Source organism: Lepidochelys kempii, chromosome 22, assembly GCF_965140265.1.
Source record: "Lepidochelys kempii isolate rLepKem1 chromosome 22, rLepKem1.hap2, whole genome shotgun sequence".
Lineage (NCBI taxonomy): Eukaryota > Metazoa > Chordata > Testudines > Cheloniidae > Lepidochelys > Lepidochelys kempii.
The window spans coordinates 1,171,633-1,188,579 of NC_133277.1; the positions used below are offsets into that span (position 1 = coordinate 1,171,633).

Consider the following 16,947-nt stretch of genomic DNA (forward strand, 5'->3'; position numbering starts at 1 on the left):
GAGCATGGCCCTAGTTGGTTCCTGCAGCACTTGCACCAGGAAATTGTCCCCAGCACTCTTCAAAACTTTCCCGGATTGTCTGTGCACTGCTGTATTGCTCTCCCAGCAGATGTCAGAGAGATTGAAGAGAGAACCAGTGATCTGGAAACTTTTGTTAGTTGTCCAAAGAAAGCCTCGTCTACCTCATCCTCCTGGTCTGGTGGTCTGTAGCAGACACCCACCACGACACCACCCTTGTTGCTCTCACCTCTAAAATTAACCCAAAGATTCTCAACAGGCTTTTCTTCGGTTTCATACTGGAGCTCTGAGCAATCATGCTGCTCTCTTACATGCAGTGCAACTCTTCCATCTTTTCTCCCCCGCCTCTCCTTCCTGAACAGTTTATACCCATCCATGACAGTGCTCCAGTCATGTGAGTTACCCCACCAAGTGTCTGTTATTCCAAGCACATCATAGTTCCTTGACTGTGCCAAGACTTCCAGTTCTTCCTGCTTGTTTCCCAGGCTTCTTGCGTTCGTGTACAGGCACCTAAGATAACTAGCCGATTGCCCTGCTTTCTCAGTATGAATAAGGAGGCCTCCCCTGTTGCACCCTCCTCCTTGTGTTTCCTCCTGGTATCCCACTTCCCCATTTACCTCAGGGCTTAGCTCTCCATCCCCCGGAGAACTTAGTTTAAAGCCCTCCTCACTAGGTTAGCAAGCCTGCCTGCAAAGATGCTCTTCCCTCTCTTCGTTAGGTGGATCCCATCTCTTCCTAACAATCCTTCTTCCGGGAACAACATCCCATGGTCGAAGAACCTAAAGCCCTCTCTCTGACACCACCTGCGTAACCATGCATTTATTTCCACAATTTAATGGTCCCTACCTGGGCCTTTTCCTTCAACAGGGAGGATAGATGAGAACACGACTTGTGCCTCAAACTCCTTTATACATCCTCCCAGAGCCACGTAGTCTGTGAGCCAGTGACCTGCTCAAGATCATTCTTGGCAGTATCATTGGTGCCCACATGGAGAAGTAGGAAGGGGTAGCGATCCGAGGCCTTGATGAGTCTCAGCAGACACTCCGTCACATCCTGAATTCTAGCTCCAGGCAAGCAACACACTTCTTGAATTTCCCAGTCTGGATGGCAGATTTTACATATTATATTGCATTATAATATGTTAATATTATATATTTAAGAAAAGATAAACATTGAAATGTTTCTGAATTAATTTTTTTAATGTCTATTACATGAGAAAGTTTGAATTTTTGAGTTTTTGTTCTGATTCGGAACAAAAACAGATTTCAATACTTTGGAATTTCCCAGGAGATGGAAATTCCTTTTTCTAACCAGCTCTATTCAGGACCTTCAGATTCAGATTCGGGATCTCTGTTACTTGAGGTAAAGGAATAAGTGGTAGCAGATATCACTTTTTTAATCTTCTGTGTGAACCAGCCACTAGAGGGAGGATGTTGCATGCTAATTGCTAGACAACAGTCGAGTGTTGAGAATCAGCATACCGGCGCTTTATCTTTGACTCTGAGAGTGGAATGTGGTCTAATGGTTCAAATGTAACTTCCAGACAAGATAACCAAATACTGTGCATAGATTTGGCACAATCGTTCTGAAATGCAGTATGGCTAAGTGGATGAGACTTGCGCTGGCCATCTTAGAGACCTGAGTGCTACTTCCAGCTCTGTGAGAGGTAATCTTTTATAATTACCTTACCGGATCTGTAAAATGGGGGGAAATTATACCTGTCTTCCTACTAAGTGAGGTGTGTGAAGCCTTGTTTCAAAGGTTTGGGAAGTTCACGGAAATATAACATGTGGTAGGGGTGAGATTTGACCTCCTGTTTTTATGGCCCCCAGGCTTTTGTATGTCTTTCACATAAATTCTCCCTGAGACTGGTAAAAATCAATGTTTTAACAATGCTGAGGGAGCCACGACATCTTCACATTTAGAGGACTGTCCCATGAATGTGAGGTTGGGTGACGATCCTACCAGGTGCTCTCTCCAAGCATTCACCTAACACCTTTCCATGGGTGCTCCCCTTAAACTGCCCTTCTCTGAATGTTCACATTAAACAGCTCCCCAGGCATGCCCCTAAACTATTCCTTCCTGAGTGCACACACCAAACCACTCCCCAGATGTTCACCATGTTCACCGAGGTGCTCACTTAACCAATTCGTCAGGTGATCACATTGAAGAGCTGAATTAAACAAGGAAGTTGTGGAACTCATACAGACTCTGCCCACAAATGAAGATTCGCACAACTTAAGTTGGATGCCACTCATGGCAGCTGTATAGATGTTAAAAATATGATCAGGTCTCCCCTCTGGCCTCCTCAGACTCCCTCTGAATGGAGCTGATGGATTCCTTGGGCTCAGCTCCCCTTGTTGGCTTTCAGATTTGCCAATGGACTCCACTGGGCTTCTCAGGCTTGGAAGCCTCACCTGGCTCCTTACATCTGGATTCCTTTCTATGGAGATCAGATGCCCTGCTGGGCTTTGTTAGGCACTTTAGGCTTGAGTCCTTCCCGGCTGAATAAAAGAATAAATGGTGGTACCCTCCAAAATGCCACCTATTTCTGGGGCTCCGCAACCAGTGACTATTTGGTTTGGCCCAAACCTTTTTTAAAAAAATTTGGAACTGCCAGTGAGCGAAAAAAAATCAGTTATTCACCCAGCTGTAGACAAGACGTAATAGATAGATGAGCCAGACAAGGGGGCAAGAGGAGGGAGGATGAGATAACAATATAATAGGATGTATTCACATAGATTTATTGGGTGCACAATGCACAGGTGTAGGAAGGCAATTAGTAGCAAAGTCAGTTTTGTTCAAATTTAACACACACACACACACAGAAAATCATCCTTGTGCTGAGAGCAAGCATGGAAAACTTCAGCCCCAAAATAATGTTTGCTATGAAAGGAGCATTACAACCTCAACAATAGCATGCACTGGCATGTCTCTGCAATAGAGGAATCATTCTCTACTGGAGTGGAATGTGGAAGTCAGGGGGGCTGGAACAATTTGTATAGTGGGGGCGCTGAGAGCCACTGAACCAAACTGTACACCCTGGATATGATGGAAACTGCTTCAAGCCAAAGGGTGCTGCAGCACCCTTAGTTCCAGCACCTATGGTGGAAGCTATTTAACAATGACTAGCAGCAGTACAGAAAGTGAAGAGAAATCTCATGTCCACTTTAAACTACAAAAGAATTTGTGTTGGCCAAGTGTTAGAATTGACTGGGATTTACTAGGTTTACAGCTATGCTCTTGAATGACTTTTGAACTTTAATGAGTCAAGAACTTGCTATTAAGTGTTCCCTTAAAGCAGTCAGCTTCTACACAGCCCAGTGACCCTAACACCATGGTGGGATATTAATTTAATAGTAGTTCTCAGATAGATTACGGTTTCAATTACACCAGTGTAAATCTGGAATAATCCCACTGATCTCCATGGAATCCGTCCGATTTATACCACTGTACCTGAGTTCAGAACCTGGCTCCAAGAGAGGAGATTGCCACTCACTATCTCAGCATTACTTCCAGCAGCACCCTAGGGTGTCCTGGAGATCTAGCCCAACAGGGCTTGTATTGAAAAATCTAATGAGGTCACAGCCCAAGATGGCATGTCTGCAGAACATTGCAAATTATTCCTTATTGTGCCCCCAGGATCAGCATTACCATCCTGTCTTATTACTTAGGAACTTAAAATTAAGTAATTAATTAAATGAGAGAGAGAGATAATGTGGTACTGATTCTGGGCAGCAGCTCTGGAAACTTCTGGGAGTTCTTTAATTTTATTTCTGCATATTTTCACAGTATCAACTGTTTGTACGATTTCACAGCACAATAGAGTCCCTGTTCATACACATGCACATATGCATGCTTACACATAGCCCTCTTCCACATCCACACCCACATACCTGATAGATATGAGAAACTCCCATTAATTGAACTGGCAATTCCTTGTGTCCTGTGGTGGGAGTATAAGGTCCCTGGTTTCACTGAACAATTTCTAGGCCCTGGCTGAAAGCCAGGCATTGGTGTGTGGCTGAAGCCATAAAATTCTTCTGCTTTTCAAGGGTCATTCTCATGATTGTTTCCTCTTTTTCCAGTTCTTTTTGCAATGAAGGAGGATAACGAGAAGGTCCCTACATTGCTAACGGACTACATTTTAAAAGGTAATAAAATGCCAAAGAAACAAACAAAAACCCTAACAACAACCAAAACAATTCTAGACACCATGACAATTAGTACCAACTCAGCAATTATTATTTTCTTAAGACCAGCACTGAGCTTGGCCTTTTACAAACATATCCAGAGACCATTTCAGACTGGAAATAAGCCATACATTTTTAACAATGAGAATAATTAACTCCTGGAACAACTAACTAAGGGTCATGGTGAATTCTGCATCACTGGCACATTTAAAATCAAGATTGGATGTTTTGGGGGAGGTTCTGTGTCCTGTGCTATACAGGAGGTCAGACTAGGGGATCACAATGGTCCCTTCTGGCCTTGGGATCTATGACTACACTGGTCCTGGCCCAAAGACCTTTCGTCTTGACTCAGACAAAACTGTTCAGGTAATGGTAGAAACTCAAGTGGGTGCAAAAATCTTGCATAAGTCATTGTTGAATAGCTTAATGGAAAAGTTTGTTTGAAGATTTTGCATTTTACCCCCCAGGGAGCATAGTGCTGTTATACTCAATGGGCTTTGGATTAAATCATACAGCCTTCATCCTGCCGGTCATGACGTGGTACAAAGCAGCACACAAAGAAATAAATTAATTACAGTTGCTTAATATTCATTGTTGAATTTCTCAAGAATAGTAAAGTATTTTTTCTGTTCTGTAAATAGTAATACACATCATTCACAATAATATTTAATAATTAAAAGAAATTAGTGAGTGTTCACTTAGTTAAAAGCATTTATTTAGTATTTAGTACAAATTACAGCAAATTAGTTACAGTATAAAGAAAAGGAGTACTTGTGGCACCTTAGAGACTAACCAATTTATTTGAGCATGAGCTTTCGTGAGCTACAGCTCACTTCATCACGAAAGCTCATGCTCAAATAAATTGGTTAGTCTCTAAGGTGCCACAAGTCCTCCTTTTCTTTTTGCGAATACAGACTAACACGGCTGCTACTCTGAAACCTGTAGTTACAGTATATACATTACTTCACTAGTGGCAACAACTGTATCATGGCAAAGCCCTGGCTGGGATGATTTAGTTGGGGTTGGTCCTGCTTTGAGCAGGGGGTTGGACTAGATGACCTCCTGAGGTCCCTTCCAACCCTGAGATTCTATGATTCTATGCTATTTGTAGACCAGTTTGCTTTACCAGAAACCACAGTATAATATACTGGTTAGTATAATTTTGAATACTTCAGTAATAAGTAAAGCAACAAAATGAGCAACAACAAAAGTTAAATGTGAATCACAATATAGAAAAGATATGGAAAAACAGATGCAGCTAAAGGACCGATTTTATCAGTTTCCCCATTGAGCAGCCTGTCTCTGTCACTGAGCTCCTTTATACTCCGCCAAAGGTGATGCAGCTTCATTCTACAGCCCAAAATGTTAATTAAAAATTTAAGTTTTCAAATTTAGGAACAGGGATCTCTTTGACTTGTCCAACCATGGTTTCAAATTCAGGGGAAAAACATCAATTATAAAGCCTGCTGCAGGTTCCACGATATACATCTGAGGAAGTGAGCTGTAGCTCACGAAAGCTTATGCTCTAATAAATTGGTTAGTCTCTAAGGTGCCACAAGTACTCCTTTTCTTATTGGTCAATTGGACACACTTTCCCTCCATACCTGTATTTTGTTTGCAGTGTTCTCTCCATTTTCCACATACGTGGTGCTGGTCTATTCCAGGCACTCGGCCATACTTGACACACAAGATGAGCCCTCTCTGAGGGTTCTGTCTCGTCATTACTAAGCCCCAGCTTGGTTGCATGGCTCCGAGGGCATCACACTGGTAAACCAATCGTATGTGCTTCTCCATGCAGCAATCTACAGTAGCTACCTACCACCATCCGTGAAAGTGCCTTACCAGTACCTGAGGTATCTTGGTCCTTCCTTAAAGACAGAGTCCTCTAGAACTAGCACCAAAGGGACACACATTCGGGTTTTGTAGATATTTCTCTTTTCAGTTAATAGTAGAGAGACATAAACCTGTATGGCCCCTCTAAGAGGCCTGCAGTCAGGAGTTAGCATAACTACTGTAGCCAACTCAAGGAGGACATAAGCTTCCTTTAACACTTGTGTCTCATAGAATCATAGAATCATAGAATATCAGGGTTGGAAGGGACCTCAGGAGGTCATCTAGTCCAACCCCCTGCTCAAAAGCAGGACCCATCCCCAATTAAATCATCCCAGCCAGGGCTTTGTCAAGCCTGACCTTAAAAACTTCTAAGGAAGGAGATTCCACCACCTCCCTAGGCAACGCATTCCAGTGTTTCACCACCCTCCTAGTGAAAAAGTTTTTCCTAATATCCAACCTAAACCTCCCCCACTGCAACTTGAGACCATTACTCCTTGTCCTGTCCTCTTCCACCACTGAGAATAGTCTAGAACCATCCTCTCTGGAACCCCCTTTCAGGTAGTTGAAAGCAGCTATCAAATCCCCCCTCATTCTTCTCTTCTGCAGACTAAACAATCCCAGTTCCCTCAGCCTCTCCTCATAAGTCATGTGTTCCAGACCCCTAATCATTCTTGTTGCCCTTCGCTGGACTCTCTCCAATTTATCCACATCCTTCTTGTAGTGTGGGGCCCAAAACTGGACACAGTACTCCAGATGAGGCCTCACCAATGTCGAATAGAGGGGGACGATCACATCCCTCGATCTGCTCGCTATGCCCCTACTTATACATCCCAAAATGCCATTGGCCTTCTTGGCAACAAGGGCACACTGCTGGCTCATATCCAGCTTCTCGTCCACTGTCACCCCTAGGTCCTTTTCCACAGAACTGCTGCCTAGCCATTCGGTCCCTAGTCTGTAGCTGTGCATTGGGTTCTTCCGTCCTAAGTGCAGGACCCTGCACTTATCCTTATTGAACCTCATCAGATTTCTTTTGGCCCAATCCTCCAATTTGTCTAGGTCCCTCTGTATCCTATCCCTGCCCTCCAGCGTATCTACCACTCCTCCCAGTTTAGTATCATCCGCAAATTTGCTGAGAGTGCAATCCACACCATCCTCCAGATCATTTATGAAGATATTGAACAAAACCGGCCCCAGGACTGACCCCTGGGGCACTCCACTTGACACCAGCTGCCAACTAGACATGGAGCCATTGATCACTACCCGTTGAGCCTGACAATCTAGCCAACTTTCTACCCACCTTATAGTGCATTCATCCAGCCCATACTTCCTTAACTTGCTGACAAGAATATTGTGGGAGACAGTGTCAAAAGCTTCCCTATATCATCCCTATATCAATTTAATATTTGCTTGTCAGTGACAAGATCCGGCACTTTCCCTGCCTCCAGGTCTGTAAAAACTTCTTTAAGTCTCATAAATATACACATACCCTTGCCCCACACATTACCTCCTTAGCCATAGTGTGGTTTTCAGCCTCATCATTATTATGCCCAATTAACTGATTAACCTTTTCTAGGGTTTCATTTAGTGCCTTAGAAATATTATGCGAATTTATTATTGTAACTCCTCCTTCAGAAAAAAGAAAAGGAGTATTTGTGGCACCTTAGAGACTAACCAATTTATTTGAGCATAAGCTTCCGTGAGCATAAGCTTTCGTGAGCTTTCGTGATGCATCCGATGAAGTGAGCCGTGGCTCACGAAAGCTTATGCTCAGATAAATTGGTTAGTCTCTAAAGTGCCACAAGTACTCCTTTTCTTTTTGCAAATACAAACTGACATGGCTGTTACTCTGAAACTCCTCCTTCAGAGTAGGCGTATGGTACTTTCAAGTCCATTTTACCAGTGTCTCTAGTGTAATTGTAGCCAAATGCATCTGTCTAGCCTTTTGACCACATTGAGTCTCCTTAATACCAAGTTCATACATGGCAGGCATTGGAATTCCTGTTGCCCTGGGTTTCATCCGACCAGCCACTTGTAGTTGTAGTCTGTGATGAGTTTGCAGAGTCTGTTGGCTGGGAATTCCAGATTGCTTGTTTCATTTGGTTCCATTTGCATGATCCAAATCCATAGTCCCGCAGACAAAAAGTATTCTAGTAACAGAAAGCCATTCTGTAAAATATCAATAATAGCAGTATCCTGCTTCCCCTTTAAACATTTTCACCTGATTAATGTGTAGCCATTTGTCCCACATCTGCTTTCTTTTATCAATGCACACCACATACACAGTCAGGCTGTTTTTTTCCACAATACTATAGGGACCTCCCTAACTAGGTTGCAAGGGGTGTCCTTTGATCTGAGTCTATTACCCAGGGGAGCCTCCATCTGGTAAAGACTTGTTCTAAGATAACCATAGTCCAAGATAGTCAATTTGCAACCTAACCCAAGGTCCTTCTGTTTGTTGGTATCCTAATTTGACCTTGTTTTTTGTAGGCCCTGGGTTAGTTTGGGCACAAACCAAACAGTTCTCAATATAATGTTTAACAACTTGCCTCATCTGTAGCAACCAGCCTATTTGCTGACTACAAAACACTGTTTTCACTTCCCTCATGCCCTCCAGTATGCAGTTTATGATATATGTATATACATTCAGATTGCAGCTCTTTAGGGATAATCGACACCCATGCATCTGAGGCTTGAGCCATCCATACATTTTCTCCCCAGGGGAACTGTATTATCCTCAGTGGGGTCCCCTTATGTTGTGAGGGTTCTGCACCTCCAAGTTTTTGTACAGTGGTGTCTCATTTCTGCAGGCCTGCCAACTCAGAATCCTTCCACTGTATCTTAACAGCACTGACAGGGCCTGGGCTGCATTTTTAGCTGAGAGGTCAGCCTTTTTTTGTTCCACTCCGCATCCAGGGATAATTTAGCCTTTACTACAGCCAGCATCATTCCTCTATCCCTTTTGCCAGAGGAATTGACATTATACACGTCTGCATCTATAAACACCAATTATTAAAAGAAAAGATTTGATTGCTTAAAATCAAAGGTGCTTATAATGTATAAAATAAAATATAACAAAATAACCTTGTGTCTTATAAACTTATTACAACCTAAAAAAAAGGTCTTTTTAGCTTTAATTTTAAAAAAAAGTTGGTATCACAGAACAACACAAAAGTTTTGATATAATTATGTGCAAAATTAATTTATTTTTGTTGCAACAGAAATAAAACCCCTAATAAAAATAAAAATGATCACAGGACACAGAATGTACACAAGGTATAAAAGCAAACAATATAGAAAAGGTTATCAGGGTTAGTCAGTGAGGAGAAAGACATACAAGAAAGACATACAAGCTGATTGCGGCGAAAAACCTGAAGTCAATAGCTGCACTTTAACTGAAATTCAGCCAGAAGCCAAAGATGTTTTTCTTGAATGACTGTAACAAAACAATTAAACAAGTGGTAAAGAAAAACCCAGCTTACTCCTGCCTCAGTGATGGGGACTGGACTAGATGATCTGTCGAGGTCCCTTCCAGTCCTACATTTCTATGATTCTATATTTATTAACATATTAACCCAGTATCCTTTAACTAGTAACCCACATTCTTAAGAAAGAAGCAAGAAACCATTTTATATGTGTACTTATTACTTTACTTTACCTAAGGGTTTTAGAAAAGTATTTCTTTAAGCTTTTAACTGCATTTAATTCCATAAATTTATTGCACTTTCTTTTAAATGTTTTTACTAAAATTTGGATTAATTAATAGAGCCCCTTGTTTACATGATTACATGCACACGCGCGCACACAGAAAGTGGGGTTGATGTGCATGGATCATGCCAGTACACTAATTTACAAAAACATTTTATAACAAATTTAAATTTTCAGATTATTTAGTAAAATAGAAGGGATTTTTACCTGCCTTTTAGCTAATAGCTAACTATATCTCCTTTTTAGTTATTTAATTTTTAAAAAGTGTTAAAATCATACTGCTTTTCCTTTTAAGTCTTTTTTCTAGATTTACCATCAAGATGAGGCTGATAGTTTTTCCAGATTTTTTTTTGCAGTTAGGTTTTTCCTTCACTACAATCACCCACCGTTTTAGATTACTAGTGCTTCTTGAATCCATGGAAGTGCACTCTGTCTTTCTTCTAATAAAAGTCTCAGCTGTTGAACTTTTGCCTCCCCTATTCCTGAAAAAGCTGATATAATTCCCTTCTGAGCTGTTATTTGCTGTTTCTAGTAACTAATCATCTCTCACGTTCTTTGTGATTATTTACCTTGGAATTTTTACTACTGCATCAGGACATTCTGTCTTAAAAGAGCTTTGATTTCGTCATTCTCATTCTAAACCTAAGACAGCTAAGTACCCCTGTTTCTATCCTCAAACGCCTCACTCTCTGAGGCAGTGTCTCTCTTCTGTGCCTTTAGCGGTCTGCAAGTTTCTCCAAAGGCTCTTAAGCAAAGCAAGCACTAATGGGATAAAAGGGAAGGTCTACTCATGGATCAGTAACTGGTTAAAAAACAGGAAACAAAGATTAGGAATAAATGGCCACTTTCTACAGTGGAGAGAGATAAATAGTGGGGTCCTACAGGGATCTGTGCTGGGACCAGTGCTCTTCAACATATTCATAAGTGATCTGGAAAAAAAGGGAAAACAGTGAGGTGGCAAAGTTTGCAGGTGATACAAAATTACTCAAGATAGTTAAGTCCAAAGCAGACTGTGAAGAGTTACAAAGGGATCTCACAAAACTGGGTGACTGGACAACAAAATGGCAGATAAAATTCAGTGTTGATAAATGCAGAGTAATGCACATTGCAAAACACAATCCCAATTATACATATAAAATGATGGGGTCTAAATGAGCTGTTACCAGATCAAGAAAAAGAGCATCAATAGTTCTCTGAAAATATCCGCTCAATGTGCAGCAGCAGTCAAAAAAGCGAACAGAATGTTAGGAACCACGAGGAAAGGGATAAGACTGAAAATATAATGCCACTATATTAAGCCATTGTACACCCACCCCTTGTGCAGTTCTAGTCCCCCCCCCCCAATCTCAAAAAAGATATATTAGAATTGGAAAAGGTACAGAAAAGGGCAACAAAAATTATTAGTGGTATGAAATAGCTTCCATATGAGGAGAGGTTAAAAAGACTCTGACTTTTCAGCTTGGAAAAGAGATGCCTGAGGGGCAATATGATAGAGGTCTATCAAATAATTAATGGTATGGAGAAAGTGAATAAGGAAGTGTTATTTACCCCTTCATGTAACATCCAAATGACGGGTCACTAAATGAAATGAATAGGCAGTAGGTTTAAAACAAACCAAAGGAAGCACTCTCACATAACACAAGGTCAACCTGTGGAACTCATTGCCAGGGGATGTTGTGAAGTTCAAAAGTATAAGTGGGTTCAAAAAATTAGATAAATTCATGGAAGATAGGTCCATCAATGGCTATTATCCAAGATGGTCAGGGATGCAACCCCATGCCTCTGACTGCCAGATGCTGGGAATGGATGACAGGAGATGGATGACTCAATAATTGCCCTGCTCTGTTCATTCCTTCTGAAGCGTCTGGTATTGGCCACTGTCCGAACACAGGGTACTGGGGTAGATGAACCATTGGTCTGACCCAGTATGGGTGTTCTTATGCTCTTATGTACGCAGACTGTCTCTCGTATGCTCTCAGTGCACTGCCTGCTGATGCTGAGGCAATGTGGAAGCTGCCTGAATCAAAAGCAGAGAGCACAAGAGCCAGACCTGGTGGGTGTGGAGGGTGTAGATTGGAACAAGGAGCTGGGGTAGAGTGAAGGGAGACTGGAACTAGAGATTGGTGGGGAGCCAGAGAGAAGCTGGGACTGGGAGTTATGGAGAAACTGAGACTGGCTGGGCAAGAAGACTGGAATGAGGATCTGGGACACAGAGGACATTGGGAATGATTGGGCAGGGAGACTGGGATTGGGAGCCAGAGAGAGAAATTGGGCAAGGCCTAGGAACCAGTGGGTGGTTGGGAAACTGAAATAGGATAAGCAAACAGGAAGGGGAAGGGAGGACTTTAAAAAGGAGACTGGGCTGGTGGTACAGAGGGAAGGGGGAGACAGATCTGACAAGGAGCCAGGTTGTGGGGGGAGAATTGGGATTTGCTCGGCAAAGAGACTGGGAGAAAGAGTCAGATAGGAAAGGACACAAATGCTGGAAAAAGAGCATTGGGAAGGAGACTGGGAGCCAGTGGGGATGGGGAATGGGAATGTGGGGGTGACTGGAGGTGGGGCAGGGAGAGGGATGCTTCAGAGGAGGAGCTGGGACGGGAACTGGGACTGGCTGGGCAAAGAGACTGGAACTGAAAGAATGGGATAAACACTGGGATGGAGGGGAGGAGACTGGGACAGAGAGTCCAGAGCGGGAGACTGGGACTGGCTGGGCAAGAAGAGTGAGGCTGTGATGAGAATTCTGAGGAGTGGAGACTGGCACTGACAAGGTGACAGGAATAGGACTGGGACAAGGAGCCAGTAGTGGGAAGGAGACGGGACTTGGACAGGCCGAGTTGGAGGGGAAGGGGCAGAAGGCCGCAAGCTTGGGGAAAATGGACAGAACAGTCTGTGCCCATTAGAGAACATTCCCCTTCAGAGCCTGGAATGGAATCCAAGATTCCCAAGTCTCTCCATTCCTCTGCTCTCAGGAAATATCAGTGAAACCCATTGGCAAAGTGTCCCATCCCAGTCAAGAGCCGGGCCACGGAGAGGGTTACAATCTCCTAATTCTACTAGTTACTCCGCTAGCCCATTAGAGCTCTGTGCAGTGGATCTAAAGGTTCCTGTCCCTGCTTATGACCCATGTTAATGTCTGTTTGATGCTACACGATGGAATTTCCGGTTTTTCAGTTTGCTTTTTTTTTTAAACTAGGTAATTACACCAAAAATTAAAAGAACATTATTAAGTTTGCAAAGTCAAGCACTCAAAAGGTAAGAAATGCCAGAATTAAGGTTGCCTGCAGAGCCTATATGCATCATGACACAGTCTTTAATTACATAATCACAAACATTTTTTCCACAGGACTTCTTGTACCCACAACCTTAATTCTGGCATTGCCTGTCTTCTGACTGACTTTGCAACCTTAATGCTCTTTGCATGTATTGTTTTGTGTGTAATATACTAGTATGGTGTAATACTAGAGGCCTAGATTCTCTTCTACACCCAGTTTCAAAAGTTGGGAAGCTGATTATGCCTTCCTGATTCTCTGACCACTTTTACACCAGTCAGAGTCTCACCATGTTTTAAAGCAACCTAGGGGCTACTCTAAGCCCCTCCAACTGGTAACAGTACCTATGGGATCCGCCACCAGCTGTGGGCTGCTTTCGGGTTATGCCCCTTCCCTTCCCCTCCTTATTTGCTACACCAAGGCAGCAGAAGTGGAGATGGCTGGATGAAGCATATAGTTTCTTTCTTCAGCTACAACAAGAGGGTTGTGTGAGAATCCAGTGCAATAATTGTACAAAGCCCAGAGTTGTAGTGTGGAGCTATTGACAGGGACAGCCCATGCTAGTGATAACCATCTGCAATGTTTGTGTTAGAAACAGTGCCCTTGTCTGCCAGTGTTCTCAGTCACTACATCTCTAAGCGGTGAAATATTTTCCTGCTTCATCTTAGAGCAACCAGGTCCTGAACTATCTCATTTTCTCTCTTCCAGTGCTCTGCCCTACCTAATCTGCCTTTGGAGCCGCAGTGCAACAAGAGACAACAAGGCCAGAGTCATTCCATCACAGGGACTGCATGATAGAGTCAATTCCAAAATGTGTATTTAAAAATGTATAGCATTAACCTGGATTAAACATAAGCAAAAAATATTCCTTTGCTGTTGGCTTCTAGTCCTAGTAATCATTGAATGCAAAAGTGAAGGCAGGTGCTGCTATTTTCTCTCTTTGCCACCTGACATAATGAAGACAGTCCTTCACCACACACTATGTATTTTTGGTCCAGCTTCCCAAAACATATCACACTATGGGACTAATTTTGAAATACCGAAATAAACTTTCATTTAATTAAAAGTTGTCACACTTCTTGGAGAAGCAGCTGCCTTACACCAGTTTTGAATTCAGATTCTCATGGCTGGGTTCCTTAACCCCTCAAATAGACAAATCTAAACTTTGGAAAAGAAAATACTTTATGCTCTTTACCTGAAAACAGTTCTTTGGAGCCATGGATTTGTTTTACAAAATGTTAAGCAGAAAACAGAATAGACAGACCTCCTAAGGTCTCTTCCAACCCTAATCTTCTATGATTCTATAGTAGGATTCTCAGTGGAAGTGGAAACTGTCCAAGAATCATAAATAGCTGAGCTAACATGCCAGTCTGAGCCTTTGCATGAATCAGGACTATTCACTTCTCTATCCCCATGTCTCTACACTCTAAACTCTTAAGCCAAATCCATCACTGGTAACATCTTTCTAACTTGTTACTGATTCTGAAGTGATGGTGTCATGATTAACTCATCTGGTTCAGAGTCCATTGTATCTGCTACCTCACACAAGACAGAGCAGATGAAATGATGTCAATTAACTTGTTTTGGGGGAAGAGCCAGGGATTGAAAGGCTAATTGAAGATGGAGCCCAGCTGAGAGGGAATAGGTGGGGCTGTTATAAAGCTAGAGAGTTGGCAGTAAAGGGGCTTTAAGGAAAGTAGTCTGTAGTTTCTCCCTGGGAGAAGAGAGGTGTGTTTGGGGTTACAGAGTTAGGTAGTCTGTAGTCACCTGCTGGAAGGAAGGAAGGAAGGAAGGAATTTGGGCTGATAAAACTGGAAAGAGGAGGAGGCCAGAAGATAAGAGCAGAGAAATAGGAAGGAGTCAAGGGGAAACAGCAACAGGGTCTGGATGGAAGTAGACCATAGTTACTGGAAGTAGGGTCCCTGAACTGGAACCTGGAATAGTGGGTAGGCCTGGGTTCCCCTACCAGACAGCGAAAGACTGCCTGGAACAGTTGTGCAATGAGACTTTGATACCACAACAGGCCTGAGTCATGAAGGAGTACGCTGAGTTCCAGATAGAGAGAGAAAGAGGGCCCCTGTGCTAAGAAAGGGCACCAGACCTGGAAGGAGTTAATCCCCTAAACTGCCAAAAGGAGACACCCTAGAACTGAGTGAGTTGTGTTGTAGACACATACACAAAATCCCATATTTGCACATACAAGTGAACATTTATATGCCCAGTTACTTACTGAGTACACACAGATGGGAATTTACACAGAAACCAGATTCAAATTTCACAGCACAGTTTAGCAAGGTAGCTAAAGGTAGCCGCTTGAAAGATAGCCTCTTTAAAAACTAGAGGCCAGCTCCACAAAGGGGCTTAGGCTTTGCAATGCCTCACTTTTAGGCACCTTGTCACCAGTGGAACCCACAGCTCAGAGTTAGGTAACCTGGGTTCCATATACAACGCATGGGGAAAGACAAGTGCCCAGGAATGGAATCCACAAAAGTCAGCATGCTGAGGAGGGAGCTGCCTAAGCTAGCTAATAGAAAATGCTAAGTCCTGCCCCTTCCAAGAGGTAACTCCAGGAGGAATGGAGATGCCTGTCTCAGCTGATGGTGATACCTCTCCTGGAGTCAGGTGCCTAAATAATTTTGTTGCAAAAAATAACACCCCGGTCAGTGAGGAATAAATTTGGAGTTGGGAAAACCACCGCAGGGTCCATTGTCCTGCAAACTTGCATGACCGTTAATCGCCTTCTGCTACTCAGGAATGTGACTCTCAACAGAGTGCAGAACATAGTGAACAGATTTGCAGCAATTGGGTTCCCAAACTGCAGGTGGACGATAGCACACATATCTCTATTTTGGCACCAGACCACCTTGCCACAGAGTGCATCGACAGAAAGGGCTGCTTTTCCATGCTTATGCAAGGGCTTGTAGATCACCCAGGACTCTTCACCAACATCAATGTGGGCTGGTCAGGGAAGATGCATGACTGTTCAGAAAGCTGCAAGCGGGGAGATTTTTTTTTCCCAGACTGGTAGATTACCATTTGTGATGTTGAAATGCCAGCAGTGATCGTGGGTAATCCAGCTGATCCCTTGGTTCATGAAGCTGTAAACCAGCCACCTTGACAGTATAAAGGAAGGATTCAGCTACTGGCACAGCATGACAGTTGAATGTGCCTTTGGTTGTTTGACAGGATGCTGGCATTCACTCACAAGATTGGATCTCTGTGAGAAAAAGATCCAACTGCTTATAGCTGCCTGCTATATCCTGCATAATAGCTGTGAAGCAAAGGGGGGAAGTTTCTGCCAGGGTGGAGGTGGACCGACTGTCAGCTGAATTTGAACAGCCAGATGCAAGGGTTATTAGAAGAGTTCAATGCAGAGCTATATGGCTCAGAGAGGCTTTGAAAGACCATTTTAATAGCAAACCAAAGTAGTGTGTGGTTGTGGTGTGCTCTACGTGGCCCTGCTCTTCTGTGACCTGCTATGAATCCGGTGGTGATTGCTGTACATGTAGGGATGTAACATTATCAATGCTTCTATTAATTTTGCTTGTGAATAATCTTATGAGTTGTGTGGCCCTGTGCAGTAACAGGTTGCTTTCAGAACTGATGAGCAGCAACCACCATATTTTGAACTAATAAAGATGGATTATGTTTCAAATAACAGAATTTTATTCTGTAACCAAATCAGTGCAATCCGCCCTCGCCCACTGCCAAAACCCCCACGAAACCCCCACAAATCAAAACCTGGGCAATTTAAAAACAAATACATTAAAAACGTAATAAAATTTACTAAATTAAGAGAACAGAAGTTATGAAGGGGAAAGTATATTTGTGTCCATTTCAGCTACATAATATCAGCTGTGGCTTTCACATGTCAGAGTATGTGAAGCTCTGGTTGACTTTAATGTCCTCCAGAGTGGAATGGCTGGGGT

General features: G+C 42.9%; 1 protein-coding gene across 5 annotated transcripts in view; it reads left to right on the forward strand.

Annotated features, from left to right (window-relative positions):
- FEZ1 (fasciculation and elongation protein zeta 1) overlaps window positions 1-14,084 on the forward strand; it is a 164,855-nt gene extending 150,771 nt beyond the window's left edge. For 4 of the 5 annotated variants that reach the window (XM_073320719.1, XM_073320721.1, XM_073320723.1 and 1 more), the window contains 2 exons: window positions 4,107-4,172; window positions 13,727-14,084. In XM_073320719.1, coding sequence (XP_073176820.1) covers window positions 4,107-4,172; window positions 13,727-13,743 — 83 coding nt within the window. In that variant the 3' untranslated portion in view covers window positions 13,744-14,084. The remainder of the gene's footprint in view (window positions 1-4,106; window positions 4,173-13,726) is intronic. The other variant, XM_073320722.1, reaches the window with a different exon arrangement.
- Window positions 14,085-16,947: the final 2,863 nt, after the last annotated feature.